The 22005-nt window shown below is 39.5% G+C and overlaps 1 protein-coding gene across 1 annotated transcript; it reads right to left on the bottom strand.

Annotated features, from left to right (window-relative positions):
• Positions 1–17584: 17584 nt before the first annotated feature.
• On the bottom strand, positions 17585–20891 carry LOC123469886. Its single transcript, XM_045169233.1, has 7 exons — positions 20293–20891; positions 19952–19956; positions 18740–19059; positions 18458–18668; positions 18240–18391; positions 17935–18169; positions 17585–17877 (listed from the first exon to the last, which is right to left on the bottom strand). The coding sequence occupies exons 1-7, from the start codon at positions 20889–20891 to the stop codon at positions 17585–17587; spliced, it is 1815 nt and encodes a 604-aa protein (XP_045025168.1).
• Between the last annotated feature and the right edge of the window lie 1114 nt (positions 20892–22005).

Genomic DNA, 22005 nt, shown 5'->3' with positions numbered 1-22005 from the left:
TTTCCCATATAACAACTACACTTTTTACAAATTAAAAATCAGAAAGATAAAGACTAGTTCTTTATCTTTCTGATTAAAAAAAATTAACCTCGTACGAGCAATCTTAGTATTAAAAAAAATTCACGCGCGAGACACCATTAGGCCTATCTCGCGCGGGTTAAAACGCCTTTTTTGGACCGAGGTGATCCAATACCTGGCGTGGGTACTGTAGATGTAACCTTTCTGATGAACATTTCGAGAAAATGCTTTTTTTGAAAGTGAATAAATTTGATTGATTGCTAACAATGTGTTACTTTACTGTGGTGTGGACTGTAGATACAACTTCAACTTTAATATATTTTTATAGTATCGGGAAAAGTACCGTTACCACGGTACTTGCCCAAAGCATCGCGGTATTACCGTTACCGCGGTAATTTTGAAAAACAGGACGTTACCGTTATCGTTACCGCGTAACTTTTTAAAAGTACCGGGCCCAACCCTGGGAGACATCTTTTCCGGAAGGGGCTTAATTAGCATAGCAGTATAAATACGAGTGTAAAATTCAGTTAAAGATAAGTTCCATGGTTTCCCTTAGAGGTCTTCAGACGCTTCTCCGACTTTGGGAAAATTGTTTATCCCCTTTTTGTTAAGTAAAAACATTGTTTAGATTTAAGTCATCACTTCTTGTATTCATTCGTGCTTGATCAAATACAAACTCGTGTGTCAATATTAACGATATGCGTCTAACATTTACATACACGGAAATCAAATGTAGCATAAGAATCGCAGTATCCATACGGGAATTAATTGTGTATTTTTCGAAGTATTTTCTTTCTCTTTCTTCAGTTTTGAGTTAAAATAGTAGGCATAGCTCAAGTTTTAGAAAAATATCACGGTGAAATAGGATTTTAAATTAGGGTAAAATCTATTGCACCGTGGAGTCAGTGGCGCTCTAGGATCAAATAGTGCTATTGCACCGTGGATCCAAGGCGCTGTAGTGTAAAATAGTGCTATTACGTCATGGATACCAGGTGGCAGGAGTGTAGGACCAACAGCCCTGCTTTACCTTCTTTTGTTTTCTTTCGTTACCTAGTAACGAAGGCCTGATTGTAAATTTCATGAGTCGTAATGGCGTCCTTGTTACGTTGGTGAGTTGAAATTTTCTTGCTGTCTTTGCTAATAAACATGATTTAATGTAAAGATTGAATTTAACACAGAAAATGTTGGAGGAGCTATGGTTATTGATTGACTTTCTAATACAGCACATTATGGAACTTTCCCAAAAAATGTGTTAGAATAAATAATACACAACATAACATATTAATCCTTACTCATACCTTTATTGGTTCATGTTCACACATAGAACAATATCAGAACAGATTAACACGAGACACAGATACAGGAGAGCAGTTGTTACCAGGATGATGATAAAAAGAACAAGAAGTGATCTACACTAGAAGAGTTCTGCAGACGACAACTATGACAGTTAATCAATAGCGACACCTATTGATAAAACCTCTTACTTAATGTGTACCATGGTTGAGATTTTCCTCAACACTTTCCCTAAATCTCAAACACGGATGATCAGATACTTTTCCAACTCCAATCCTTTTCCTCATACTAAAGAATTTTTGACCAGCCAGAGCCTTAGTAAAAATATCTGCTTGTTGATCATCAGTACCTACAAATTTAACCACTATTTTATCTTCATTGACTTGCTCTCTAATCCAGTGCCACTTGAGTTTGATGTGTTTTGTTCCTTGATGAAATTCCGGGTTGTAGACCAATCTAACTGCTCCTTCGTTATCACAAAACATCGACACTTTTGTTATTTCCTTTCCAGTTAAATCTTCAAGTAGATAGCCGAGCCATACAGCTGTCTTTGTTCCTTGGCACGCTGAAATATACTCTGCTTCGGTAGTAGAGAGAGAAGTGCATGGTTGTTTCTTACTAGCCCAAGCGACTGGTCCACCATTGAGAAAGAAGATGCTGCCCGATGTGGATTTTCTGTCGTCGACGTCGCCTGCATAATCAGCATCGGTATATCCATAAAGTCCCGCTTTCTCTCCTCCAATCCAAATTCCGTAATCTTTTGTGGCTTTTAAATATCCAAGGATCTGATCGAGGGCTCTCCAATGTTCGCTTTGTGGATCTTGACAAAACCTTGCCACTTGGCAAACTGCATATGCGATGTCTGGTCGTGTTTGCAAGGCTAAATACAATAGAGCGCCAACTGCTTCACGAAAACTGAAATTTCGCTTTCCCTCGCTCTGTTGATTTTTAGCACACGCCGAGAGTTTAACTTTTGGGTCAGCTGGTATAGCTCTTGGAAAAATATCTTCTATGTTAAATCTTGTCAATATCTTATTAACTTGGTGTTCTTGCGACAAGAAATATCTTTTGTTTGGTCTGTCCTTCGTTATGTTAATTCCAATGTATCTAGTTGGAGGAACAATTTTAAATAAATATTCTTCGCCGATAGTATTTCTCACATCTACAAGTGTTTGTTTTCTTGTACTGCTAGTCCATGCGTCATCAACATGTACTAGAATATAGCTGATTTCTTCCTTTGTTCTTTTTTTTTACGTAGACGCAACGATCTGCTCTGCTTGGTTGGAATCCCATTCGCCCTAGAGTTTTGTCAAATTTTTCATACCAAAGTCGAGGAGCTTGCTTCAACCCATTTACTGACTTTTTCAGCAAACAAACTAGGTGCTCCTTTCCAGGGACTGTAAAACCCTCCGGTTGCTTCATATACACTTCCTTGTCCAAGTCTGCATAAAGAAAAGCAGTACTAATGTCAAATTGCATTACATCCATGTCACGAGCAGCACATTCACTAAGCACCACTTTTACTGATTCACTATGCGGCACCGGAGAAAATGTTTCTTCATAGTCCAATCCAAATCTTTGCCTTGATCCAATTACTACCAATCTTCCTTTATAAGTTTCTTCAACTCCCTCGTAGGCTGGTTTAATTTTACCGATAATTTTACAGTTTAATGCAACCCGACCTGGTGGAAGTGGAACGAGTTCCCAAGTTTTGTTTTTGATTTGTGCATCATACTCTTTCTGATATGCTGATAGCCATTTCTCTTTCTCCGGAGAAGCCATAGCCTCCTTGTAGCTTTGTGGCTCATTTGCCTCCACGAATAGCACCCTACCATGTTTTTCGACAAATTCGCCGATTAAGCCTAGTTTAGCGAGTGGTCGGTCAAGCGATTGCCTAAAGGACTTATATCTGGCAGTGTACTGTTTTGGCCGGCCAGTCCTGCGATCTTGACTCTCAGAATCTGGTGGGGCAACTTGATCCGATCCAGCATCTTGAAAAACGTTTGAAGCTACTCCATTTCCTAGAGGACGACCCTGCCTTCGTAGAGCATCCGTTTCAGTTACTACTTCAATTTCCCCTCCTATTTCAGGTACATCAAAATGTTCCTGTTCTACTTCAATTTGGGGGCGACGTCCTTCCATTTCCATTGCCTGTAGTTCATTTTCTTGAGGTCTTTGTTGTTGAATTTGCTCATGAATCAATGGAAGCTCTCTTGGAACTTCTTGAGCTTCAGCTTGCTGAATAGGTTGGTCAAAATTCAATCCAAGTATTTCCATCGATAGAAGAAAGGGGTCAAAAATGCATGTAGGTCTTTCGTTTGTTTCTTCATTAAAATCGTTGATTAACAAGTCTTCATTAAAAATAATATCACGACTCATGATGAATTTCCTTGATATAGGCTCCCATATAATCCACCCTTTTGTCTCTTCTCCATATCCTACTAGCCATCCAGGTTGAGCTTTCGAGTCGAGTTTCTTCCTTATTTGTTCCGGGACATGTACATAGGCACGGCAACCCATCACACGTAGATTTGCAACATTTGGTTTCTTGTTGAAGATCATTTCGTAGGGTGTCTTGTTTGTCCTACTCGATATAGTCCGATTCAGTACGTAAACTGAGCTAAGTAGAAATCCACCCCAGAGCTCCAACGTCCTTTTGTTTCCTTTCTCCAACAGGCTTGATTGTAGCTGAGTGATTCTCATATGAATGACTTTTCGTGTAGGCTCTATTATTCTACGATTTTTTCTCTAACTACGGCCATTTTGTTGTGGGGTGTACCTATTACTTTTCTGGTGAACAATCCCTCGCTCCTCACGCCACTTCTTGTTTTTGAAATATTTGACACCACCGTCTGTTCTGAATTTCTTCACTTTCTTTCCTGTAGTAAGTTCCAGCCATGATACGAAATTCACAAATTTTTCATCTGCTTCTCCTTTGCTCTTCATCAAATATACTTTTGTATAGCCGCTAAAATCGTCTTTAAAAAGGGCGTAGCATGTCTCATTATTTGGAGTAGGAACATTAACAAAACCCACATCAGAATGGATTAGTTCACCTATTTCAGTAGCTCTACTTTCACTTGTAGGAAATGGTGATCGATGCATTCCACCAAAATACAACCTTCGCAAATCTTCAATTCACAGCCCTCTTCTTTGTCCAATATCAGACCATCAACAGCTCCGATGCTTGCCATTTTCTTGATTATCTTCTGACTTGCATGAGCGTATCTGCGGTGCCATCGAGTGAGTGAAAATGTAGATTGAGCTCAGTTTGCTAATACTTCTTGATTTGCATTGAGAGCTATGAATTTCATGTGATAAAGTGACTTGCCAATTTTCTGTCCTTCCATAACTGTTGTATCTGTCTTCTTGTCTTTGAAAATTGCCTGATCACCTTCGAAATCAGCTTTTAGTTGGCGATCCATTGCAGTTCCGAGAGAGAATAAATTAGCTCCAATTCCAGGTACAAAAAGGGCGTCGTTTAATACTCCGACATTCTTTTCTCCTTGGACATATGAATGGATCTCGATGTTACCAACTCCATGTACTTCCATCTTGATTGATCCAATTCCATACACATGCCAGGTGCCTGGTTTAACTGGCTTAAATGTAGTAAAGAAATGACGTTGATCTGTCATATGATGTGTGGCTCCAGAGTCAGCATACCAGTCGTTAGTCTTTTTAGCAAGAAAACAGACTGAAGAAAGGCAATTAAATGTCGGATCACGTTGATCGTTTTCATATCCACCATCGTTAAAGTTACGATTGCTATCCTGTTTTCCTTGGCAGGCTTTCCTTTCTTCTCCATGTCTTCTGTTTCTGCAATTTCGAGCTAAATGGCCTGGTTCTCCGCACTCGTAACAATCATATGAGCCAAACGTTGGTCTTGATCCATGATTATAACCTCTACCATCATTATGGTTGCCTCGATTTCTCGTTTGACTTCCACTATAATTTCCGGGTCCACCTCTGTGCCCACGATAATTGTATCCGCCACGATGACTTCCAGCTCCTCTGTATCTACCACCTCGCTGACATCCTCGTACTTGATAGCCACCTCTTCCACCTCCAGCTGCATAGGCCTTGTCAATTTGATTTTCGTCAGTAACAGATTTCTTTTGTCTACTCGGATGAGAAGCAAAGAATGCAACATCAGCTGGATTTGATAAACCGCCATCTCTTCCTTTTATTCTTGTTTCTTCTAGTATCAGTCGAGCAGTGAGTGTCAATATGTTTCGATTTTCATCTCTTGGCTGAGTTTCCCAGGCTGCAACTACTGCGTGGTAGCTTGGAGGCAGTGTGGACAGAATTCTTTCCTCCATTTGAATATAGGTAACTGGGGCACCAACATTTTGCAGTTCATCTGCCATTTGTCTGTATTTATTTATGTGTGTCGACACACTGTGGTCAGAATCCATCTGATACTGAAAGAATCTGGCTGTTAATTGGCCTGTATTGGCAGCTGCTACTTGAGCATACTCCTGATTCAATCGCTGCCACATTTCTGCTACATCAGCTGATCCTCCTACTGATGTCTGGTATGAGGTTTCAAGACTACTGTAAATGAGTCCACTAGCAAATGCATCTTTCTCAATCCATGCATCTATTTCAACTTGATTCTCGACTACGTCTTCATTCCTTATCTGCATAAATAAACAATACATTTCAATTTTCTGATTTAAAATATTACTGAAAATATTTCCTCTCTGTGGGTACATTTGATCTGACTGATACCTCTCTGTGGGTCAAAAGACTTTACATTACTTTGAAAAAATTAACAAATTCAATTCTGTCTACTGTGGAATCAAATTACAACACCTCTCTGGTTGCATTACAAAAATAAAAAAATTACTGCACCTCTCAGTGGGTGTACTGCAAAGAAAAAAAACTGCACCTTTCCATGGGTGTATAACAAAAAAATTACTGCATCTCTCTATGGATGAATTCATAAACACATTAATGAACCTCTCTGTGGGCGTATTACAAAGTAACTTCACCTCTCAGTGGGTGTATTAAAAAAATTTACTGTACCTCTCTGTGGGAAAATAAAAAAAAATTACAGAACCTCTCTGTGGGTTAAATGCAAAAAAAAACTACTACAGCTCTCTGTCAATTGAAACACGATTTTTTTTTGGTTTTTTTTTCACTTACTCTCGACAAGTTAAAATAAATTTATTATCTCTATTGGTCTAGGTTCTGTTCCTTGGATAATGCTCTCCAATCTTTTGGCCCGTGCCATGAGAAGCACGCCAAAACTCCACTGAGAAAAACCAGTCCCATTAAATCTGGCCTGGAATTTTCCATTATTCCCACTAATAAGTTGATTTGCCATGCTTCTTTAGATAATTAAGCGGAAAAATTCAAGGGTTCCATAACCTGTTAGAATAAATAATACACAACATAACATATTAATCCTTACTCATACCTTTATTGGTTCATGTTCACACATAGAACAATATCAGAACAGATTAACACGAGACACAGATACAGGAGAGCAGTTGTTACCAGGATGATGATGAAAAGAACAAGAAGTGATCTACACTAGAAGAGTTCTGCAGACGACAACTATGACAGTTGATCAATAGCGACACCTATTGATAAAACCTCTTACTTAATGTGTTCCATGGTTGAGATTTTCCTCAACAAAATGTAAGTACATTATTGTTCTAGTGATGGAAAAGGGAATGGCTATTTGTTAACTCATTTTCAGTTACTGGCAAAGAAAATGATACTCAGTTTCTTTATTTCGGAAAGTAATGTTGGATTGTTTATTTGTGGACTTCACCAATTCTATTTATTTTGGGACTTTTGGTAAATGAGCAGCCTAAGTGCTTGACTATTTTCCTACTAATTGGTATTTATTTATTTAGGGAGTTACGTATTGTAAATTAGTTAGTTTTTCATTGTTTATTTTTACAGTCAACACAAAACCTTCAATCCACGGTGTTAGAACAATCTTTGGTGCACATAGTAAACCAGGCTTCACAGTTTAAGTGCACGACTAACTTTCTTCTCGGGTACAGAAGTGAATTAATGAATTTTTTAAAGTTATAACAAAACCAATCAGTAAGTGCACCTGATTGGTGAGATCACATGAGCTTTCTTTTTTTATATTTTATTTCACGAATTTTTCATTTTTTACAGGTATCACAAAACCAAAAGTAAGTGCACGATGACCTTTCTGCTTGGGTACAGAGTGGATTAATGAATTTTTAATTTTTAACAGTTATCACAAAAACAATAATCATCAAAATTTTTGGGAGAATTCTTGATGCAAATTGTGTGGAACCATCCTTCACAATCCTCTGTGCCACATCCGATGAGCTCCAACCCCTTTCTCTCCCACATGGTCCGGCGACAAGTGCAAAATTCCTTTTCTTCTTGTACAATCTCCTTAGACCTCTTGGCCCGGATTGAACCTGATGAAAATGGCGTCAATGTTTCCGAAGCCAAACAGTGAACCAGGTGCAAACGCAACTTCTTTGGATTGTATAGCCTGGTTGCGGGGTCTTCTCCATTTGCCAAACTGATGGCAAAAGCAATGACGACACAGCGGACGTGGTACGAGAAATATTTCAACAAAATTATATTTCTTCTGGCAAAACACAAATTTATTCTATAAGGTGGTCCAAACGTGAATCCAGTTTAATGAAAAGGAGTTACTGCGGCCGGCGGCCGGAATTCTTCTTTTTTATTCATCTGATTTTCTCATGCTTATCGCTATGGTTCACTAGATTATCCTCCAGTTGTTTTGTCGACCGTAGAAAATTCTAGCTTGCTCAACACCCCCTCCCCCTGTTGCTTATGTACAACTATCAAACCGCCGTCTAATCAGATGTTATGAGCATAAACGAAAATTACTGTTGACTAACGGTCTACCCCGGATCAGCTGTAAATGATACCAATGTTTGAAAAGTTCTCTTTTGTTAACTCTGTTTTGGAATACTATATACAGCAGCGATCCTCCTACTCTTCCATCTTCTTCATCTGCCACTTTCTTTTGTGTGCCCGGCTTATATTTTTTGTTTGGGAAATGGCAAACTCCCTTTTGCCGCTAAACTCGGTGCAAGCACGCACATACACTGTTATATTATGATTTTATACTTCTACATGTAAACAGAATCACATATACTTGTATTCAATGTGAATACACTGTGATACCATGAGTTTTCACTTCTATATGTAAACAGGATAAAATATACTTGTATTCAATGTGAATACATTGTGATATTATGAGTTTTCACTTCTATATGTAAACAGGATAAAATATACTTGTATTAAATGTGAATACACTGTGATATTATGAGTTTATATTTCTATATGTAAACAGAATCAAATATACTTGTATTCAATGTGAATACACTGTGATACCATGAATTTTACTTCTATATGTAAACAGAATCAAATATACTTGTATTCAATGTGAATACCCTGTTATATTATGAGTTTACATTTCTACATGTAAACAGAATCAAATATACTTGTATTCAATGTGAATACAGTGTGATATTATGAGTTTTTACTTCTATATGTAAGAAGGATCGAATATACTTGTATTCAATGTGAATACACTGTGATACCACGAGTTTTTACTTCTATTTGTAAACAGGATCAAATATACTTGAATTCAATGTGAATACAATATGATACCATATTTTTACTTCTATATCTAAACAGGATCAAATATACTTGTATTCAATGTGAATACACTGTGATATCATGAGTTTTTATTTCTATATGTAAACAGGATAAAATATACTTGTATTCAATGAGAATACACTGTGATATCATGAGTTTATACTTCTCCATGTAAGCAGAATCAAATATACTTGTATTCAATGTGAATAAACTTTGATACCATGGATTTTTACTTCTATATGTAAACAGAATCAAATATACTTGTATTCAATGTGAATACAGTGTTATATTATGAGTTTATACTTCTACATGTAAACAGGATAAAATATACTTGTATTCAATGGGAATACGGTGTGATACCACGATTCTTTACTTCTATGTGTAAAAAGGATAAATGTACTTGTATTCAATGTGAATACACTGTTATACCATGAGTTTTTACTTCTATATGTAAACAGGATAAAATATACTTGTATTCAATGTGAATACACTGTGATATTATAAGTTTATATTTCTATATGTAAACAGAATCAAATATACTTGTATTCAATGTGAATACACTGTGATACCATGAATTTTACTTCTATATGTAAACAGAATCAAATATACTTGTATTCAATGTGAATACCCTGTTATATTATGAGTTTACATTTCTACATGTAAACAGAATCAAATATACTTGTATTCAATGTGAATACAGTGTGATATTATGAGTTTTTACTTCTATATGTAAGAAGGATCGAATATACAAGTATTCAATGTGAATACACTGTGATATCACGAGTTTTTACTTCTATTTGTAAACAGGATCAAATATACTTGAATTCAATGTGAATACAATGTGATACCATATTTTTACTTCTATATCTAAACAGGATCAAATATACTTGTATTCAATGTGAATACACTGTGATATCATGAGTTTTTACTTCTATATGTAAACAGGATAAAATATACTTGTATTCAATGTGAATACACTGTGATATCATGAGTTTATACTTCTTCATGTAAACAGAATCAAATATACTTGTATTCAATGTGAATACAGTGTTATATTATGAGCTTATACTTCTACATGTAAACAGGATAAAATATACTTGTATTCAATGGGAATACGGTGTGATACCACGATTCTTTACTTCTATGTGTAAAAAGGATAAAAGTACTTGTATTCAATGTGAATACACTGTTATACCATGAGTTTATACTTCTATATGTAAACAGGATAAAATATACTTGTATTCAATGTGAATACACTGTGATATTATCAGTTTATATTTTTATATGTAAACAGAATCAAATATACTTGTATTCAATGTGAATACACTGTGATACCATGAATTTTACTTCTATATGTAAACAGAATCAAATATGCTTGTATTCAATGTGAATACACTGTGATACCATGAATTTTACTTCTATATGTAAACAGAATCAAATATACTTGTATTCAATGTGAATACCCTGTTATATTATGAGTTTATATTTTTAAATGTAAACAAAATCAAATTTTCTTGTATTCAATATAAATTCACTGTGATACCATGAGTTTTTACTTCTATCTGTAAACGGAATCAAATATTCTTGTATTCAATGTGTATACACTGTGATACCATGAGTTTTTACTTCTATATGTAGACAGAATCAAATATACTTGTATTCAATGTGAATACACTGTGATATCACGGTCTAACAGGAGAGGTAGACAAACGCCATAAGAGCTGACTGGCTCAGTAGGGTGGGAGGGTTCCATGGCTTTCCGCTAGGAGCGCCACGAGCTGAAAAGGGCTAATGCGAAAAAACAAAAAAAATATATCGTGCACCTCAGCATCGCTCAAGCATCTAGAATGGCGGGTACAGGATTAATACGAACTAGAAAATAGTGTTATACAAAGTTTAAAAAGATTGGGATAGGCTTCAAATCTTGGTTTTATTGAACAGTTGAAAAATTAAAAAAGGAATATCACAAATTAAATTGAATACAACATGAATAATACAATTGATGTAAAAGTGAACATTGAAATCAGTTATTTTTTTTGGCAGTTATTGACACCATTTTAAAATAAACCAGATGCTGACAGAATAATAATTTATAATAATTAGTCAAGAAGCCTGACAGCACGGTTGACAGCTTGAGCGACCAAGCAGCCAAGCTTGCTGACTGCTGAGGTGCACGATATATTTTTTTGTCTTTTCGCATTAGCCCTTTTCTGCGCGTGGCGCTCCTAGCGGAATGCCATGGAACCCTCCCACCCCAGTGAGCTATCCCAGCTGATGCCAGGGATAGCGCGTTTGTCTACCTCTCCTGTTAGACCGTGGTGATATTATGAGTTTATACTTGTAAATGTATACAGAATCAAATTTACTTTTATTAAATAAGAATACACTGTGATACCATGCGTTTTTACTTCTATCTGTAAATACAATCAAATATAATTGTATTCAATGTGAATACACTGTTAAATTATGCGTTTATACTTCAACATGTAAACAGAATGAAATATACTTGTATCTAATGTGAATACACTGTGATACCATGAGTTTTTACTTCTATATGTAAACAGGATCAAATATACTTGTATTCAATGTGAATACACTGTGATATTATAAGTTTATACTTCTATATGTAAACAGAATCAAATATACTTATATTTAATGTGAATACACTGTGATACCATTAGTTTTTACTTCTATATATAAACAGGATCAAATATACTTGTATTCGATGTGAATTCACTGTGATATTGTTACACTTGGGGGTGATGTGTAACACGAGTGTATTAGGACGTCCACACTTTAAGACGTCAAGTAAGAACATTCCATTCAAGAGACACTACATCGCCTATTTATGGTAGGCGAACAGCAAGGTTGATTCATCGAGTGCTTTCGCCCTTGCTGTTTCTACGAACAATCGAGATAACCTATATGACTTATTACTGAGCAAGGTCGGTTGTACGAGTACATCCGCCCTTGCTTGTTTCTACAAAAGAAGAAGATACCCTTAACCATTTACTGCAAAGCAAGGTGATCTCCAGGTGACAGATCCCCCCTCGTGAAGGCTGTCGCCCCCGACTGCTTGATAACTAAAATAAATCCCCCAGAACGGTAACCCCAAAAGTCCTAAAACCCTAAATCAGAAAAGCCAACACACCAAATTAAAGAACAAACAAAAAATCCCGAAAACAAAAATTCCAAAAGAACACCCCAAAAGAAACATTCAAAAAGGAAATGTCATGTCAAACCTCCGCCACCTGTTTGAAGTGCGGTAGGAAGTGATCGTCTTGAACATCTAATTGTTCGTGGGCCCTTATACGGCCTCTCAGCCAAACTGTTTGGTAACTGAGATACGTTGTTGCCAACACTAGTAATAGTAACATGATCAGAAGTTCGAACGGATATCTTGGCTCCGACAGCTGAAATTCTTCGGTCGTCTTCTTCATTAACTGTTGAATCTGGAATCCTGTCATTTCAGACGACGCACGAGCGCCGTCGTTTCGGCGCAGTAGGTCACTGATGAAGTTAATTGAAGTGGCATTCGCCTTCGGGAGCGACCGATTTGAACGTTGTTACATTAAATCCCACTGCGGCCAGAGTGGGTGCCACAAAAGGATCTAACGAGGTCTCCAATCGTCCGTCCAAACTGGTGGGGAAGACCCAGTCTTCCGTTCGAGCCGTACATCCAGGAGGGACATCAAAAATCCCAAACGGAGGCAGCAACAGTGATTGTGGGGGCCCTTGGCTGCTACCGATCGGACATGAGAACACCACCTCATGAGCTGTAACGGCTGAGAACACCCAGCGATTCTCTCCAAGATAAGCTACTTCGGATCCTTTCCATTCTTTAAATTGTTGTCTGCATTGCGTTAGATTACGGTTGGCGTCATTGGTGAATAACGAAATCGCACAGGATTTCCGTGCTCCCCGTTTTCCTAAATCTGTATGAAAATTACAAATTAATCGTTCCAATTGTTTGCAACCCCGGACGTCGGCAGTATAAAGTTCAATAAAAGTTTCCATGTCTGTGGAAACGGCCAGAAAATTGGGTAGGTACCCGATCGCCACTCCATGGGTGCCATTGTCTGTTGCTCGTGGTAAACTGAAAATTTCAAACAAAGTATACTGCTGTGCGTGATCGTAGATAGCAATTTTGATATAGAGACGAAAACGTCCCTCCACCGCCGCCACCGTCACCATAGCTTCACGATAGGTCACCCATAATTCTTCACACGATACTGCCCAACCCAAGGGTAGTTGTCGATTAACTGCTTTCAACACCGAAGCCATTTGAGCAGGTGGAAATATCTGAGGCGCTAATCGGCCGTTTGCCAAGAAGGCAAATCCTTCATCAAGAGCGTCTGCCAAGTCTCGAAGCCACTGCAGGCTCGCTTCCATCGACTCGAATGCTGTGTCTAGATTGATGAAGAAATCGAAATACTCGATCATGTAAGCTTGACGCTCTGCCATTCGTCCAAGCAATTTTTAGTAATTCTTTGTTAGTTCCGCCGTTTGTCCTTCCAACTCCCGGATCAACTTGGTATTTGTCTGGTTTTCTCCCAAAGGGATTCGTTCACCACGGTTGCCTGTGGTCCATCAAATGGACTATTTCATTTTCCCGGTGTGTAAGGCCAGTGATCTTCTTATTCAATCCAGCGAGATCAGCCTGGGTGGCTACTCCGAACAGCAACTTTAACGCCATCGATCACCGCTCGACGTTGTTTGGAAAGAGAACCAATGGCGTCCCGAAAAATTGCTTGTCGATGTTCGGATTGATTTAATTCACGTTCCAACCAATGACACTTGACATCAAGTTTTTTGGCCGCCTATGCACCTTGTTGATTTCCTGTTTCACGGCATTTAACGGCCATGTCCACGTACTCCTTCAGCCTAACTTTTAATGTCTGAACCACTGCCTCTGCCGGTCGTATATCGAGGTCTGTTATGACTGTCCAGAACGATTCTCCGAATGCGACACCCGGCTTTTCATTGAAAACCACGTTGTCTCGGACAAGCAACGCATCTACCTTGACTGACCCGAGGAAGGCCAATACAGAAATTGTGTAAGGCAGCAACAAAGCGAGGTAACGATCCGGTCGACCAGCTCGACAAGCCGGCTGTATCCTTGTGGGGAGGCGGGCCGGCCTGCTTGCTGTCTTTGGCTGACGAACTCCCCCAGGGGAAGGTACTGGATGGACGCTGTTGTCGGGTAAAACTGCAGCCCTCTCACCGTGGTTTCCATTATCCGTACCCATCTCCCGATGAATCCTCACAGGTGGTTGAGGGGCGTTGGGTAAAGGGTGTCTCACGTATCGCCTCTGTGGATTCCGTGTTCAAATTTGGACCTTGTTCGACCAAGTCGTGGAAAAGTTTCATCTTTATGACGTGCACAATCTCCGATTTTCTTGATCCGGAACTTAACTTCACTTCGTAGTTCACGGGAGTTGTCTGTCGGATCACTTTGAACGGTCCTTGCCAGTGATGAAGCAATTTTTCTGCTCGTTTTACTTTTCGAAAGGGTTTGTACACCAGGACTTGGTCTCCTACTTGAAATTGAAGCTCTCTGTGGCGACTGTCATACTCTCGTCGCTGGTTGTCCTGGGCGACTCCCAATCGCGTGTGCACCAATGCTCGAGCCTTCGCCAATTCGGTCACAACCTGGGTTGGATAATCCGGAGCCGTTCCCGACGTAACCAGCCGAGGGTTGGCATCCGCACCTAATTCCGAATCAATAGGTAACATTGGTTCACGCCCGTAAAGCAAAAAAAATGGTGAATATCCCGTAGATTCCTGCCGCGCCGTGTTGTAAGCAAAACACACGTAAGGTAATGCCTCGTCCCAGTTTCTATGGTCTGCGCTAACATACATTGACAGCATAGCCGCCAAGGTGTGATTCATCCGCTCAACCAATCCGTTTGCCTGCGGATGGTAACTTGACGTTGTCTTGTGGTTGGTTCCAAGATTCTTCATGACTTCTTGGGTAAGCGCAGCTACAAAACATTTCCCTTGATCCGAAATGATGGATTTCGGTGCTCCGTGACGCAGCACAATTTGTCCAACAAAAAATGTTGCCAATATATCCGCCTTTCCGTTGGGCATGGCCCGTAGTTCCACCCACTTCGTTAAGTAGTCAACAGCAACGATGATCATCTTATTTCCGGTGTTAGACATGGGAAACGGACCTAAGAGGTCGATTCCCACCTTTTGAAATGGACGTGCCACCTGAATACACTGCAGGAAACCGGCTGGCCGTTTGTTCACTCCTTTTCAACCCTGGCAATTAGGACATGATTGCACATAATTCGTAACATCAATCGCCAAACACTCCCAAAAGAATCGATTAGAAATTTTCGTTAGGGTGCGTCGAACTCCCATATGCCCTGATATCAAGTCGTCATGGTATGCCTTTACGACGCGTTCCCGAAAGGAACATGGGACGCACAGGCGACGATACTGTTTACCGTTTTTAATGGTCTGTAAACATAGTCGCCCATTGAATAGACAAAAGTTTTTTAACGTTGCTCGACCTGCTTCCAACTGGTCCATCAGACGACGCCACCGCGGGACCCGACGCTGCTCCGAAACGAATTCTTCCTCCGGTTCAAAATCCACTGATCTGTCACTCCCCACAAGTCCAATGGCCACACAGCGATCTTCTTCTTGGTCTTCGGTCACGGGTAAAGGGCATCGCGAGAGGCAATCTGCGTTGTCATGGAGTTTTCCGCTCCTATACCGGATTTCGATGTCATACTCCTGTATCGACAAGGTCCAACGGGCTAGCCGTCAAGCGAGATCTCGTTTGGTTAACAACCAACACAGCGCCTGGTGGTCTGTAACTACCACGATCTTGCATCCCCATGCATACCCTTTAAATTTTTTAAAGGCCCAAACCAAGGCCAGGCATTCTTTCTCGGTGATGCTGAAATTTATTTCGGAGCTGCTTAACAGGCGGCTGGCATAGGCCAACGGATGTTCTTGCCCTTCCACTCGTTGTGCCAATACCGCACCAATGCCGTAGCCACAGGCATCGGGAATGATTTCCATTGGTAGGTCACAATTCGGATGAGCCAGGACTGGGGTTGCAAGCAGCGCTTGATTCAGTGTGTTGAAGCTGGACTCCTGGTCAGGACCCCAATCAAACACTGCATCCTTTTTGGTTAACAAAATTAACGGGCGTGCAATTATAGAAAAATCTTTGATGTGTGGACGATAATAAGAGCACAGGCCAAGATAGCTTTGTACTTTCTTCACTTTTAGGGCCACCGTCTTTCCTTCGTTGCACGGTGGGAACTCCTTTACCGCTGCTAATTTGTCCGGGTCTGGACGAATACCATCCGCATCCACTACATGACCTAATACTTTCAAACTTAGTCGTTCGACATGGAGGTCGATTGTTGACGAGTACCCTATGACATCATCCAAGTAGACGAGGCACGCTGTCCATCGAAGTCAGGCCAGTATAATATCCATGGACCGCTGGAATGAATTGGGACCGTTCGATAGGCCAAATGGGAGTACCTTGAACTGGTACAACCCATCAGTCGTAATGAAGGCAGTCTTATGACGGTCCTCCTCTCTCACCGGAATCTGATGATATCCGGCTTGTAAGTCGAGGATGGAAAAAAATTCTGCTCCTTCCAATCGACTCAGCACATCCGCAATTCTTGGTAGAGGATAAACATCCCGTACCGTAACTGAATTCAGCTTTCTGTAATCGACACAGAATCTCCATGTTCCATCCTTCTTTGTGATTAGCACCACCGGTGCGGACCACGAGCAGTCCGAAATTTCGATAATTCCCGCCTCTTCCAAACTTTTTACTTGTTCGTTCACGATGGTTATAGCCTTCCACGCGCTGGCATACGGGGCCTGATGGATTGGCGGGGAATCTTCCGTTTCAATGTTGTGTTCGGATATGTTGCAGCGGCCTACTTCCGAAACGTTTGCCGCAAAACATTCCAAATTCTCTTCCAGCAATTGGAACATTTTTTTACGTTTGTCTTTCGGAATGCCATGATTGACTTGTTTTTTGAGGTCGTCTATGAGTGTCCTCCGCTGATTCACTTCTTCCTTTGTTGGTGGTCTGGTCATTGGGAAAATGTAGTTGAAAACTAGCTAGTAGCTAGTTGGTAAAAAAGGTTGGTGTCAAGTGGCAATAGCATGTTTTTTGCGTGCTAGCTTTGCACCCCCACGAGCAAGAATTTTACTTGGTGAAATCGAGTATTTAATAATAAAGCTAGTTTCTTGGTTTTATGAAAAAACCTACTTTTAAGCTAGCTAAACAACAGCATTTAAAATACTTAATTTTAACCTACATAGAACAGTTAATTAATAATGATAAAAAATCACTAATCGAAAATAAAGATTCATTTTTATTTCTGTTTATTGCACATGAGTTTGTTATTGCGCATACAAAAACTCTTCCATATATGACTTAATTAAATAAGTCACAAAGAAAATTAACCGTAAGTAGAGAGGCCGGAGGCAGTATACATAATATCAACGACGAACAATAAAAGCTAACGGTTATAAAAAAGAGGCAGGTTATTAAAACGCCGAAACTGGAATAATAAATAAATCAAGTTGACAATCAGACCAAAAGCTGTGGAAGATGATAAATGACAGTGGAGACACAAAGAAGCTAGATAACGTCGTTTTCTTCGGCAGCTTGTGATGACGAGTCTTCATTTTCAAAATCAGAACTACGTACGGAAATATTGTCTTCGTTATCGTCAACACCATCTTTAGAATTACCGTTGTCATCTTCGCTGTCATTATCTCCGATAAACAAAGGCTGTTTGGTAAGTGATGATTTTTTTCCTTTGTTCTTAGCTGCCGTATGACATGAACGAAGTTTAGCACCCACACCACTGTTTATTGCTTTGTCAGTTGGTACCAATTTGTACCATTCTTTCCAATTTCTTCGCACAAAATCTAAGAAAAAAAATTGTCATATTGTGGAATAAAAAGGGCTTTGAATTAAAAAAGTACTTTTGAGAGCTTGAATGATGTTTGAGGGAATCTTGGGCTTCGGTTTACTCCCCTTCATATTTGGGCACGCCTTTCCCGATAAACTATAGCCTGCCAATTGGCTTTGTGTGAAGAATGCATCCAAGATCGTGTTGATCATTAAGTTTAGGTTATGATCCGTATTAGCAGTAGATCCATAGGCAACGGCATTTTTAAGTGCATCTCGATCAATAAATACATCACCATCAAGCTTTACCTAAATGAATGTATATGGACTATTAGTTAATTTTCCTACTTTTAAAAAGAAAATAAACTATGTTTCTTACTAATCGCTTCGAGGGAGTAGCGTGTGGAGAAGAACAAGGAGTTGAAACGGCAGATGCAGGGACAGTGGTCAGTTTCATTGACTGTAGACGCGAAAGCTCCGCCTGCCTTTTCTCAGAATCGGCCTTGATGACATCAATAAGGCCCGTGATATCTAAATAGTATTATTGGTAATGGTGTTAGCAGATGTTATTATTTTATTGCAATTCTTCATACTCACGTTGAATAAGAACTGTTGGAAGAAGTTGATCGGAGTGCATTTTCTCTAGCGTATCATTTAGGCCAGATACGTCGTTGGTTTTTTCTTTGCAGACATCTTCGAGTGTATTCAATTGTATTTCGAGTTCCGTTATCTGTCCATTAAGAATTTTTCGCTCTTCTTCCTTTTCGTTTTCCAGACGAGCAACTTTTTTCTTAAGTTCATCGTTTTCCTATAATACACAAACAAACAAATATTCAAATAATCATATTACTTAAACAAAATCAGTCGAATATAACTAACTTGTTCCAACCGACGTTTAATTCGAGCTGAGTCATCCTTTTCCAATGATGTGCTGGTTGTTTGATCTTCATCGTTTTCTTTGCCACCTATGCAAGCTGCACTTTCTGCTTGATAAAAATCTAGGTGACGACGACTTCGAGTCTTCTTGGTATGATCGTCATCCTCTCGTGCAGTTTGGTTAAGAGACAAAGGCTTGCTTTTGGTTGCAATAGCAGCCGAGCTTGATGTTGTGGTATTCGGTTTGCTCGTTGTTGATCGTTTACCTTTGCTTGCATTATTACTATGCTGTGTGACATCTTTCGGTAGCCGGTGAAATAGGACTGAAACGTAATAGGACTGGAGAAATAGGACTGAAAATTTCCAGGCCTATTTCTAAAGGAGAAGTAGGACTGGAAAAATAGGACTGTGTTTTTTAAACTTTTAGTTCAGTCCTATTTCTCCATGGCATTAGTCCTATTTCTCCATGCCATTAGTCCTATTTCGTCAGATTTTCAGGGACATTGATCCACCAATCCAGTGGGCGAGAGGGGGAGGGATATTGAACATTGGAAAGGCGTCGGCTTATATACTTCCCTCATTGAAAAGAGCGATGATGTTAGATTACTTCTTAAATCGTTCGCAAAACATTTATTTTTTATCCTATTTAAATTTAAATTGTTAAGGAATATGCAACTTATTGTATACAATACAGTTAATTTAATAAAATGTATTTTTGATAAATGCAGAAATTTTTATTACGTTTATTTCACTCTATTTCGTCATAATGATCAGATTTTACTTTTTTGACTTGTTCACACAGCTTTGGTGGTGACTTTGAACCACCAAAGCGGAGACTTTGTTGCTATTGACAGCATAGTTTATTTTCCATCGATATTCATGACATTCATTATAGGTAGAAAATATGGTTCAGAATCGAAGCAAACGTTTTTGCCTCCCTCTTTGAACGGAATCGATTTTAGTCCAACTCACGGACAAACAACACGACTTGTGGGAAAATCAAAACATCAGTTGGCTTTTGATCCTTTGCAAATTAAGAAAAAGTGTGTTTTGGCGATGAATAATGTGTTAACAGATACTTATCTAATTACCGCATTGGTAAATCACTTTGTAAGTGATTAATTTGGATCTTAAACCTGTTTGCTAATACTGAATGTTTAATCTTATGTATACTTGCGAGCATTAAATACAATAAAAAGTAAAAATCTGAATTACAATATCTTCATTTTGGGAATGGGTTTTATGTTATATTAATTCTTCAAACCACGGTTAATAATAATTCTATGAATGGTTATTAATTAAATATTGGTTATGGAAAAAATACGAACAAGAAAAGAGCAAGAAAATTTTATGTAATTAACATGGTAGTTATACATATGTTGTTCATATACAAGTCACGAACAACTATTTTCTGTAGCTAAAATGTGCAAGGTAGTTCAATGCGCACAACATAGTGGTTTTCTGAAAGCTAATGCATCAGTGTCGATAAACAACCATTCGACGAGTAAAAATCGGAAAGAGTTTTTTCTTCGAGCTACCCGCAACCTAGTTTTTACCTTGTTTCTTTATGGGATAACCTCAAATTGTTAGGATTCTCCTCGGTTTCATCAGTGGCATCAGTGAACCGTTTCGCCGCCTCTAAAAATTCTTCGCCTGTTTTGGGTTGTAACGGGTACAATTTTTCGACCAACGAGGGCCGTAATCCCCCAAAAAGGTAATCGACTTTGGTGGCTTCCGACATTGTTGGATCCACCACCCTACAAAGATCAATAACATCGTAATAGTAGTTAGTTGTCGCTTCTTCGATACCTTGAACCCGTTTCCGCAAGCGTGTTTCCTGGAACAGCTTGTAGTTTTGTTGCTGAAATTCTTTCAAAAACAGTGTTCTGACTCCGGTTACTGCCGGAAGATCAGCTGCGTTGAGGCCAACCCCCGGTCGTATGGGTAAATCACGCCACTCCGTCGGAAGTGTGGAGCACAGGTACCATTTTCTTGCCGCTCCATCCAGATACATGCTGAAATTCGCCCTTAGCTCCGTATCGCCCCATTGATTGTACGCTCCCGTTGACTCGTAACGCTCAAGCCAGTCGAAGGCGTCATCTTCCGGCGTTGCCTTAAATACCTTGGGACTCAAAAACTTTATCTGAGAAGGCATAATGCCAGTACCTGAATCACTATCGGTATCTGCAAATAACTGCTCGTCGTCAGTGCTATCCACGTTTTCCTCTTCTTCGCTTTCTTCGCTACTTTCGTGTGCGTCGTCAATACTCTTGTCTACGTTAGATTCTTCAAGATCTTTCGCAGTACTCTCCAATTCGACGTCTTCACTTTTTTCGCTACCTTCTTTAACTGCCTCAATACTCTTGTCTACGTAAGATTCTTCAAGATCTTTCGCAGTACTCTCCAACCTTTTTTCAGCCTGGATTACCCGCTGCCCACTTCCCACTACGTCCTCTGTGCCGTCCGGCTCAACAGTTTTTTCTTCCAGCTGCTGTTCCGGTACCGGGCGCGCAGATGAAGGCAAAGGGTGTAAACGTCTGCTCGGATCCCTTGGACAACTAGACCAACGTCGATTCGATGACTTTCTCATTTACGTCCGGCAAAAAAAAATGATTAATGCCTTGCTGCATTACAATACCTTAAAATCTTGTCACTGTAATAAACGATTTCCTTGAGAGAAAGCTAATAGAAACCAAATAGTCTTACCCACTGTCAGCCGAAAACGTGGCTACGTATCCAACAATTTAAGATTTGGCACAACCCGTTGGTTAAACCGCTTGTGGTAGAGCCCATAAACGATTTTCGCCTCTGACAATGAATAATACCATAAGATAAACTTCCTTGCCTTGTCTCCTTAGTAATGCTGCATCTCCACCATTTGTTACACTTGGGGGTGATGTGTAACACGAGTGTATTAGGACGTCCACACTTTAGGACGTCAAGTAAGAACATTCCATTCAAGAGACACTACATCGCCAATTTATGGTAGGAGAACAGCAAGGTTGAATCATCGAGTGCTTTCGCCCTTGCTGTTTCTACGAACAATCGAGATAACCCGTATGACTTATTACTGAAAGGGGTCGGTTGTACGAGTACATCCGCCCTTGCTTGTTTCTACAAAAGAAGAAGATACCCTTAACCATTTACTACAAAGCAAGGCCGAACGTTTGAGTACAATCGCCCTTGCTTGTTTCCACGAAGCGTTAGAGAAGGTGCAAGCGTCCTGTGTTGCTAACGCAACATTCAGACAAAGCGAGATCGAATGTACT

Source organism: Daphnia magna, linkage group LG2 (genome assembly GCF_020631705.1).
Source record: "Daphnia magna isolate NIES linkage group LG2, ASM2063170v1.1, whole genome shotgun sequence".
Lineage (NCBI taxonomy): Eukaryota > Metazoa > Arthropoda > Branchiopoda > Diplostraca > Daphniidae > Daphnia > Daphnia magna.
This window is presented reverse-complemented; position numbering and strand designations above follow the sequence as displayed.